General features: G+C 45.2%; 2 protein-coding genes, 1 long non-coding RNA gene and 1 other non-coding gene across 5 annotated transcripts; 1 reads left to right on the forward strand and 3 right to left on the reverse strand.

Moving 5' to 3' along the window:
• Positions 1-207: 207 nt before the first annotated feature.
• On the reverse strand, positions 208-4192 carry LOC112902535 (probable histone H2A variant 3). Of its 2 annotated transcripts, none has more exons than XM_025971655.1 (3): positions 4105-4192; positions 3838-3974; positions 208-633 (listed from the first exon to the last, which is right to left on the reverse strand). In XM_025971655.1, the coding sequence occupies exons 2-3, from the start codon at positions 3940-3942 to the stop codon at positions 337-339; spliced, it is 402 nt and encodes a 133-aa protein (XP_025827440.1). In that variant the 5' UTR covers positions 3943-3974; positions 4105-4192; the 3' UTR covers positions 208-336. The 2 variants fall into 2 exon arrangements, with proteins under 2 accessions (XP_025827440.1, XP_025827441.1); XM_025971656.1 differs by having other exon boundaries at positions 4091-4192.
• Positions 4193-4484: 292 nt separating this feature from the next.
• Positions 4485-9329, reverse strand: LOC112902534 (GDP-mannose 3,5-epimerase 2). Its single transcript, XM_025971654.1, has 7 exons — positions 9122-9329; positions 8050-8445; positions 7081-7174; positions 6852-6981; positions 6629-6761; positions 5118-5325; positions 4485-5016 (listed from the first exon to the last, which is right to left on the reverse strand). The coding sequence occupies exons 2-7, from the start codon at positions 8442-8444 to the stop codon at positions 4861-4863; spliced, it is 1116 nt and encodes a 371-aa protein (XP_025827439.1). The 5' UTR covers position 8445; positions 9122-9329; the 3' UTR covers positions 4485-4860.
• LOC112872494 lies at positions 5954-6060 on the reverse strand. The gene has a single exon (XR_003224688.1). It is a non-coding gene; the product is annotated as a small nucleolar RNA snoR97 (small nucleolar RNA).
• Positions 9330-9538: 209 nt separating the features above from the next.
• Positions 9539-10115, forward strand: LOC112901913. Its single transcript, XR_003230432.1, has 3 exons — positions 9539-9631; positions 9731-9779; positions 9875-10115. It is a non-coding gene; the product is annotated as an uncharacterized LOC112901913 (long non-coding RNA).
• Positions 10116-10666: the final 551 nt, after the last annotated feature.

Genomic DNA, 10666 nt, shown 5'->3' on the forward strand with positions numbered 1-10666 from the left:
ACAGATTAGCTGGGTTGTGGTATGACGAGAAAAAAACACAACAGAATTCAGGGCATCCTTTCCTCTCAGTAAAATAAGCCCAACCACGCAATGAGCCCATTCCCAGCAGAACCCATTAACCAGACAAGGCAACAACAAACAAAGAAGCCTAAAGTGGTTGAAATGCCATTAGTCCAAAGCATCTCACAGATTACAATACATGCGCAGGCATAACAGGTCTGAAATTTCTCAGGTTACCAGGTTCTTTTCATATAGGTTACCATGTTCATTCAAACTTCTCAGGACCAGGACCCTAAACTAACAGCGCAAACAGTCAGTGAAAACCATAGATGGCGTTCATTCCTTGACAGTCTTGTTGATGAGCGACTTGTGGATGTGGGGGATGACACCACCACCAGCGATGGTGCCCTTGATAAGGGTGTCCAGCTCCTCATCCCCGCGGATCGCCAGCTGGAGGTGGCGGGGCGTGATGCGCTTCACCTTGAGATCTTTGCTCGCGTTCCCAGCCAGCTCAAGCACCTCTGCTGTCAGGTACTCCAGGATCGCTGCCGAGTACACAGCCGCGGTTGCTCCCACCCGGCCGCTGGCCTGGGCCCTTTCTTTCAGCTGGCGATGGATACGCCCGACAGGGAACTGCAAGTTACACATAATGGATTAGCTTAGGGTGATAAGTTAGAAAGTTAGCAGCAAACTTAATCAACGATTTACTTGTACATTGACTATTCAATATTCTTCTGAAACAATAGTACCAAGACATGCTCTACATATTAAGCTCAAAAATAACAACATACTTGACCAGATTATACAATCAGGCAAACTGCAGACAATAAATTCAGCAATAATATGTCAAAATACAAATAATCACATAAATTTTTGTGGGATGTAGCAATGCAGATCAATGCCTAAAAATACATGACATGACAAGCTATCAAGCGTTGCATCAATAAATTGGAATGACAGCATCAGTCCAAACAGATACTACAGCTACATAAGGGCACACTGGTGACTATGGTGTCTTATGATTTGCAGCCCAAGGCCCAAGGTCCTGATGCCTATAGAGGCCTCAGCCCAACATCAACATTTAAGGCTGCGTTTGGTATAGCTTTTGGACCTGCTTTTGCGGTGGAGAAGCAGAAAGCCGAACCAAACCCCTCCCACGCGCAGCAGCTTTTTTCACCGCAGCAGCTTTCCCCCCTAGAAATCCCACAGCAGCCGGACCCTTGCTTTTGCTGCGGTAGGAGCAAACCAAGTTGGAAAAAATTACAAGTATGCCACCGCCGAGTACTGTTGCGTACCGATTCGTTTTCTATTTTCCTCTCTCCCCATCGATAGAACTGGAGGTACTGCTCTTCAGGTTGCGCCGCCGCCGGGGTCCCTTGCTGCGCCGCCGCCGGGCTCCCCCCGGTTCTGCGCCCCTCCGTTCCTTTGCCGGCTATCCCATGGGACTTCTCCTGTGCCCCCATCGACAGCAGCTCGAGGTCCTCCACTAGTGCTCCCCTGCCGGCGACGCCCCCCGCCCGATCCCCCATTCTACGCCCCTTCTGACGACGCCCGAGGTCCCTCCGTCCTGCTCCCCTGCCAGCGACGCCCGAGGTCCCTCCGTCCTGCTCCCCTGCCAGCGACGCCCGAGGTCCCGCTGTACTGCTGTGCTCCGGCAAACCAAGCACAGCATCACTCTCCGGAGACCGCACAGCATCACTCTTCTTCAACCGCGACGCGAAGCAGCAAACCAAGCACCGCGCGGTGGTGTCGTCGTCGTCGTGCCGGCAAAACAATGGCCTTGGACACATTCATCATCTCCCACGGCTCCCCCACGCTCTCCATCGACGGGTCGCTGCCGGCGCGCCATTTCCTCTAGTCGTGGGGGCCGGCCGGCCTCGCCAGCCCGAAGCCGCCGCGCGCCATCCTCGTGGTCTCTAGCCCCGCCGCCGCTCGCCCTGCCGTTGCGCTCGTGCCGCCGTCGCTCGCTCCGCTGTCATGCTCGCCCCGCCACCGCTTGGGAGCTCGGTGAGATTGGAAGAAGGGCTGACAAGTGGGGGGCTACCTCCCAGTGAGTGAGGAGAGAAATAAGAGATAGAAAAGAATAAAGAAAATTTAATCTTAAATATTTTCATGTACAAAAATAAAAATTTAAGGGAACAAAAGTTTTTAATTTGCATATAAACAATACATAGTTTCTCCACAGCAGACAGCTCACAGCAGTTTGAACCAAACGACTTTCAGCTTTTCCGCAGCAGACTACTCACAGCAGCTTTTTTACAGCAGCTTTTTCACAGCCCACAGCTGAACCAAACACACCCTAAGAGAACTTGGGGGCACAAAAGTGGGACAGATAAGATTTCCACTTTGTGAATCACAAGAAAAAGGAAATCATGCAATGTACAGAGTACTATTCAATAGAAACAGGGCACACTTTGTTTTCATTCTAAAAAAACAGAAACAGGGCACACACGACAGAAGCTGCAACCTTGATATGAAAAAAAAGCAAAAGTTTAGTTTCCCAAATTCAAAGGAAGAAGGAACCATAAATAAATAAAACTACATTGTGCATCCAAAACATCTAGGGATGGGATTTTCTGACAAATTCAACTGGTTAAGTATAGATTATCATGCAGATGGAAGTTTGAGCTAGGAACCAAACAACATACCAGTATGCAATTTCAATTATAAAATGATGACAAACTTTGAAAAAAAGTAAACACTTCTGATATTCTGTAGCATACAATTTAAATGAAATACTAGGAGATAAATAACCATTAGCGACCAGGATAAACCACAATGGCAGCAAAAAAGAGTTACCCACTGGCTGCTAGCTAGATGACACAACCGTGCAAGGTTAGCAACACAAGGAATCATTTAATCATCCAAACCACAAGCAAATGCACCAATGTCATTTTCGAATTCTGTTCAATATACATAAGCCCTCAATTAAAATTGAATATGTGCTTACAAATTCCACTACTTCCATTGACAATTCGCTATTTCACATGCATCAATTTTGGCTACCTTTGTTGTATTTTATCTTGACAATTAGGTTTAGTGCCCAGGGATGGAATACACAGGAAAGACGCTTCAAACTACTCAAGAGCTGATGCGAAACATGTAAGTTCAACGTCAATGTCTGCACTTCAATTTATGTAAGGTACTCCAAACACAGAAATAATGCGTATCCACAGTTCTAACACCAGATGGTGCCAGCTCTGCAACTCATGCATTAAACTATATATATTAGCAAAAATTCATTTAATTCTTTGCTTAAAGCTTCAATCCCTAACGCACTGCAAACAAACACCGGCAGAGTGTCTGCACGTATAGATGCCATAACAGAGGAACCAATACAAACAATTTGATGACCAATCCATCACCAGTTCAGAACTGTATGAATCACCTAATTCACAATCTGGAATATAGTATCACAGCCACACATGCCGTGTTATGACCATGACAGTGCCCAGAGACCAGAGTACATGACTAATCAAGTAAACCACTAAATTAATAAATAATCTTTCCAGTCATCCCTACTGGTGCAGCGATGTACCTCGTACGTGCATGCTCTGATTCCAGAGTTCCATGCCAACTGCCCACGACGCATGCTAACACAGGAAATTCCCCAACAAAAAACTCGAATCTTTCCCGCTAATCCTACACCCGAGGACAAGAACAACGCTGGCAGACATGCTAAACCACCACAACGCCATCCACACCCGCAATGCCAAGAACAAACAAAGCGCAGACGCCGCGCAATCGGGGACGCCAAGAACGAGCCCTAATCACGCAAGGGACGAGACGAAGCGACGAGCCGAGCGAGAAACAATGGGGCGGAGAAAGGGGGGCGACCTGGAGGCCGGCGCGCGAGGACCGGGTGACGGGCTGCTTCTTCTCCTTGTCCATGCCGGCTGCCGTCTTCGCGGCGATCAGCCCCTTCCCTCCCTTCCCGGCCATCCTGCTCCTCCTCCTTGCTCCCGCAAACGTGCCTGGAAACGGAACGAAAACCCCAACGATTTCAAGAAAACCACCCAGAGAAAAACACCGGGAATTTCGAGAGAAACCGCAGGCAAGAACAAAGGAGCGCGGATTCCGGTTGAGTTACGGTTCGGGGCTCACGATTCGAGGAATGCGGCGGCGGATTCGAGCGAGATGAGCAGAGGGATTGCAAGAGGCGGCGGGTTCTTGCCGGTGTTGGGGTTTTCTCTTTCCCTTCGTTCTCCGTTTCTTCTCTCTGGGCAAGGGTTTATTATACGAGGAGAGGAAGCATTTTGGGGTTTCGGGTTTGTCGATGGGCTTATGGGCCTTTTATGGGCCAAGTAAAAGAGTTCGTCCCGGCCTCAAAACCCGTCGTCACGGACTGGGCTAAATAAAAAGTCCCCCCAGGTGACCGGCCTGCCCTGTGCTGCTGCCTCATCCGTGCATCAAGCTCTGATGGTTACCTTAGTTTCACCACGAAACTTTCTTAAGCATGATTTCAAGACACCCACAAAACCTGATCAAATGGAAATGCTCAACCTTATTTTATTCATCCATTGCTATTGTGAAATAATCTGACACCGGTTTACATATGTGTTGTCCCTGTAATATCCTATAGTATGAAATAGACACAAAGAAGAGGAAAAAACATGGAAATGACTAAGTGTTCGGACAGGATATTTTGTCAGAATGTTTTGTATTTCTCCAAATTTGGACTAAGTCCCATGACCTTCCGATAAAATATCCACCATCCAAACAGTCCCCTTGTAGAGTCCGAAGTGAATCAAGAAATGGTGTAGGTGGTGACAAGAATCATGGCAACTGCAACCACCAGGTATACTTGGTATATCATGCTCTCTGCCGAGGCCTCAGTGACTGACTGGTGCCGCGGCGAGGTCACTCCTTGCCATCAGCAGCACGGAGGGAACCGAGCTGAACAGGGGCCTGAGTCTGCACGACCTTGGATGATCCGTAGACCGATAGGTCCATGCCCTCAGCCTTCTCCTTCTCAAGCTGCTCCTTGATCCAGAAGTATGTTATCCTCAGTCCGTCCTGCAGGAAGAATTGAATTCAGTGTGACGAGTGATCGGATTATGTAGGTGTAAATTCAGGACCTGAAGCAATGGTTGTATGTGTGACATTTGGTAGAGTACCTTCAGCTTCATGGTCGGAGCCCAGCCAAGCTTCTCCTTGATGAGTGTGTTGTCTGAGTTGCGCCCACGCACACCCTCTGGCCCAGGAATGTGGTGGATGGGCAGCTGCTTGTTCTCAAAGCTGAGGACTATCTCGGCCATCTCATTCATACTGACCATCTCATCACTTCCAATGTTTACAGGCTCACGGAAATCAGACTTTGTTAACCTGATGCATTTGACAAAATAACAGCTTAGTTCACCATAATAGGATAACTGCAGGCACAATTATTTCCCTTAAAACCAAAAGCTACTCCACATGACTATTGCTATCTCCTTGTTCTGAAAGACTTATTTTCACTTTCATTTGAACCAAAAGTGAATAAACCAGAACTTACATATGCCTTTGTAAAAATGTGTGAAGTAATAACGCCAAGAAGGGAACAAAGATTTGCTAATGACCTACTGTTTAACAAATAATATTTGCTAGCTTATTAATTGCTATTATATATTTTGCTGTTTTTCAACTCCAATCTCTGGTGTACAAGCAGAGTCAAAGGTGATGACAGCAACATATTTCATGAGCTTTGGTAAATCCTCGCTGCAGATGTATATAGCTTCAAGGATAATTAATCAAAGCTCAAAAGTAAAGGCTACATTCAATTTTTCAATTTTAGTACAAGTTATGATGTTTTTTCAACTCCAATATTTAATATTCAAGCAAAGACAAAGGTGACGACTGCACAGACTTCCTGAGCTTCTGAAGATCCTTGACGCAGTTGTATATGCCTTCAAGAATACTTATTCAGAGCTCAGGAGCAAAACACTAAATTCACTTAATTTTTTTGTTTTCTATGAAATGTTGTGCTGTTTTTCAACTCCGATCTCTTATGTTGAAGCAGAGACAAAGGTGATGAGAGCACAGACTTTGTGAGCTTTGGAAGATCCTTGCCGCAGATAAACATAGCTTCAAGGATACTTATTCAAAGCTCAGAAATAATAAAAAAGGGACAAAATTCATATTTTTTTCATTATCTTTTTTTGGCAGTACAGTATTTCGTTTGGGTAGAGAATGCAATGTTAGGTTGCAGTTGAGGTTGAACCGATGCGAATATGGCTGTAGCATCCAATCTAAATAGTGACATTAACAACACAAATTACAGGACATAAGCATATTATTTGCCTATTTCAGAAGGAGCACGTCTGTTTTGTAAGTGAAGAACTACGCTATATATGCCTTCTAGAATTTGCTGCATAAATTTCTAAAGAGCCAATAAGTGGTGATCGAGCCGACAAAATTTTTCCAAGAATGGCCTATATAAACAGCCGATGCCCATATAAAACAAGTTGATCAAAGCATATCTTTTCTGTTCACAACAACTATGTTTCAACAGAAATTTCCAAGGCCTCTAGAAAACTGCATGTCTAAAAGAGAAAACTAATCCTTGTCTTGGAATTTATTGGCAAGATCCGCTGTGAATATGTTTGATCTTAATCTAAGATATCTGAAAGATAGATAAAGTTTTACTTACCTAAGGACACCCTCGACACATTCATCAATAAATGTGAAGGATCTGGTTTGCAGACCATCTCCCCACATCTCAAAGCGCCCTGTGGAGGTTAAAGCCTTTCTGCAGAAAGCAGCAGGTGCCTTCTCCCTTCCACCTATAAATAGCCAAATAATAGACATAAGTCAACAACATTTAGAAAAAAAAAGATCAACAAAATATTACTAGTTACTAGATAGAATCTTACCTTTCCATGTTCCAAAGGGACCATATATGTTGTGAAAGCGACCGATCCGGCACTCAATGCCAAAATCCTTTGTGTAGTGCTTGCACAGTTCCTCAGTAGCAAGTTTCTCCAAGCCATAGGCATCTTGAGGCTAAAGATTATACATCATTTAAATTAGCATTTTTACCATAATAGCTAAAGTAACTGATAATTAACACAGGAGCATGAATCAATGCGAATGCTTAGAAACCTCTGCAGGCCAGGCATCTGACTCCTTCAAGCTAACTACAGTCTCCAACTGCTTAAATTCAGGATAAATACAAGCGCTTGATGCATAAAAGAACCTGCAAGGGAAAATATGGAGAAATTATAAGCCTTTGTTTCAAGAGAAAAGCTCTAAATGAAACCCTGCTATTTTTCAACAACAATCTGGTCTAATTTGGTATTCTCTAATGTAGTAGTTTGTTATGAGACATTCATACCAATTCAAAAGTTAATTAAAATTCTATGTTTCCCAAATTTATGCTTAATTTTGCTATTGCACCTTGCATTATTAAAAGGGAGGGCAAGTATGAGTTCATGTTTGGAAGATCTTAGTACTATCTAAGTGGAGAAAAAAGGTCAACTCCTGTACTTCCAGAGGCAAAGAAAGTGAGCGGAAAATCCCGCAAATCATGTTTGCAGATACTTCCATAAGCTATGTCAATCTAACTGAAAAAAATGCTATGTCCAGCATGTGTCCCACATGATAACTGACTATATTACTTTCCTGTATTGTCATTTAGCATCATCAACTCAGCCTAGCTGAAAATACACCAGTGAAGACTTCCCTATGTGGTGCTGTGGGCCGATTTGAACCCTTTGTATCCACATGAATCATTCTGCTATGAGATGCCAGTGTACATGCACACATAGCAAATGCAGTGTACATGCACACATAGCAAATGTAATAACTTTCCATGATATGGTAGTTAATGAAGAACATTTGTTCCTCAAATCTAGGAATCTAGCAAACTTCTTAGATCAAAGCAAATAAATGGGCAACTGTTTATCTAGCAAACCGATGCTTGATACTCACAATACTTTGCAGTTTATTTGCACTTGAAGGCTTTCTCATTTAACTAATTTAGCATTGTAGACATGGTAAAACATGGTAAACAAAGAGCCACCAGGGGGGTCAAACATGGTAAACAAAGAGCCACCACAGGTGAGAAGTTACCTCTTGACGCCATTAATTCTAGCAGCCTCAAGCATGTTAAAGCTGATCATGGTGTTGTTGTACATGATCACAGAGTGGTTGGACTGGATGAACCCCATCCCACCCATATCAGCAGCAAGGTTGAACACATGGTCGACCCCCGTGGTCACCTTGAGGCAGTTGTCCATGACCCTCAGGTCAACGAGATGGAACTCGTGGCAGAACATCTCCTCAGTCATGTGCTCGTTCTTCTTCCAGTCAGAGGCGATGATGTAGTGGCCCTCGCTCTTGAGGCGCCTCGCAATGTGGGAGGCGATGAACCCGCCGGCGCCCGTGATGGAGATCCGCAGCTTCTCAAATGGCCAGTAGGGCTCCTTCTCCAGCTCCGCGTACGTGTACTCCTTGTTGAGCGCCATTCTGCGCAAGCCAAAGGTCAAGATTTAAGATGTAAAACTACTCAAATAGAATCCACTATGACCTCCTACAGCTCATGGGCCATGAGCACGAATCCCCAATCTTTATAGGAAAATAAACTTCCAATGTCCTTCTCCGGAGCACAGGGGCCAAACCCCCGGTTCCATTTCTGCTAAACCAAATCAAAAGTATGAGAAGCATCCTCAGCAGTCATGCGCTTTACAGAGATTCTCAACTAACACAGTCGACTCCATTCATAGGATTAACTAACAGCCATTGTTGAACTAGTGGTGTTGCACCTGCACAAGTTCATACTAGCAACTAAAACACCCCGTATCCCCCTAATACGTCCTATGGGTCAACGCAGGTCGATATTCCGCAATGGACGCAGCAAGAAAGATTCGGATCTGATTGGTCTCGGTGAAGAACCAACTCCTACATCAATGGAATCCATACAACCAGGCGAACAAGCAAGCCGGGCTTCCTCTCGAAAACAAGAAGAGGAGGGCGCCGGCCTTAGTGTCCCCGGCGACGGCTCGAGCGAGGCAAGCAATGCCAAGGCACGAGCGCGCCACCCCAAACCAAGCCCCAATCCTAGAACCCGGTGCAGTAGAAGCCGAGCGCTGGCGAGAGAAATTAAAATTTCCCCCAAAAGGAAAAAAAAAGGAGGCCGCTTTACCTGGCAAACGAGGGGGTAGCGTAGCGGCGCTGGAGCTAGATTCGGGAGCGAAGGAGGGGGGTTCCTGATGACAGGGGAAGCAGCTCGCCGGATCTCCCCTTCCACCTCCGGCCGCTCTTAAATACAGATGGCGAGGTAACTGATGACCTCGTCTCGTGGAGGGAGGTGGAGGAGCGAGCGAGCGTGTGGTGGGGACGTGGGGTGGCTTTGACTCTGAACCGGAGGAGGGCTTATCCCGAGAAAAAAATTTCGTGCGGCGGCCCCGCAAACTGCTGCAGTGCGACGCTTTCGCGGATTCCTGCCACGTGGAGGAAATTAGCATGTAATGGAGACGGAAATCCACGGATCAATGATGCGGACGAGGCTCGGCTCGTATATCTTCGGCTCGTTTTGCAGCCCCATCACGTCCGTAGCACTTCGGCTCGTAATCAGAATCAGATCAGGATGGCCTTGGACCTTTCTTGCACCTCCCGCCCGGACTCATCCGCCGGCAAAATACGCCGCTGCCAGGTTAGACCTCCGATTCCTTCTCTCCCAGATATGTGTCTTGCTATCATCTGCACCCCACTAGGTACCTGCCGTTGTAAAACTTTTTGAACTTTCTATCAGCCGTGTTGTGCCTTTTCCCAGGATTGGTGAGTGTTCGATGAAATGCCAAGTAAGAGCAATATTCAGTACGACACCATATAAGTTCAGTGGATTCAATCATTCTTTTTGCACAAATTCATGTGTAAAATTATTAATGTTTTTCAGTGACGTGAAAGAGATGGTGGTGCTTGGATATTCAAGAGGAAGTCTCAAGTAGCACTTGATCAGAAGTTGGAGCAAGAGGCTATTGATTACAAGTTCTGCTTGACTCTGATGAGGGATGGAGCAAGACGTGTTGAAGAAAGTCCCTTTGTGAGTCTGATTTAGGTGAAATAGGAAGATGAACCTGTGTTCAACAAAGTCATGCTGCTGCTGCTAATGTCTACTACGCTAGTGCTAGCGTGGGCTAACAGAAACAAAGCAACTGTTTTATGAAACAAATACACAACAGCTGTTGATTGAACCTGCTGCGATTTTGGTTTGCAAACAAGCATTGCTACGTCTTCCTTTGTACATTCTAAAGATCTGTGTGCAGACACATTGAGAGGACGTATAATGTTTTTCACACTTGTATGGAAGTAAAATATTGAATTCGGTAATCAACTTTTATGGTTGTTGACCGCAAGATTATTGCAATCTGTAGAGCATGTCAGACTTATTGTGCTCGGCGAGATTATTGTGAACTGAAAGAATTCGAATTTCTGAACTAATAATAAACAGTATTAGCTGGCACTAAATTAGCCTTAATCTGTCAGCTTACAAATGAAATAGTTGCATTATATTACAAATAACCAGCACAACAGCTGTCATATCTTTTCATTATTTGGCACACCATCAAAATGTAATTTCCTAACAGCTGATGCGGCATCTTGATGCACTCCAAGTAAAAGTCTTGTGTATTCTCCTTGCACACCACGGGTATCCATTCCTGAAGCACTCACATACATATTAAAGTGT

This window comes from Panicum hallii, chromosome 8 (assembly GCF_002211085.1).
Source record: "Panicum hallii strain FIL2 chromosome 8, PHallii_v3.1, whole genome shotgun sequence".
Taxonomy (NCBI): domain Eukaryota; kingdom Viridiplantae; phylum Streptophyta; class Magnoliopsida; order Poales; family Poaceae; genus Panicum; species Panicum hallii.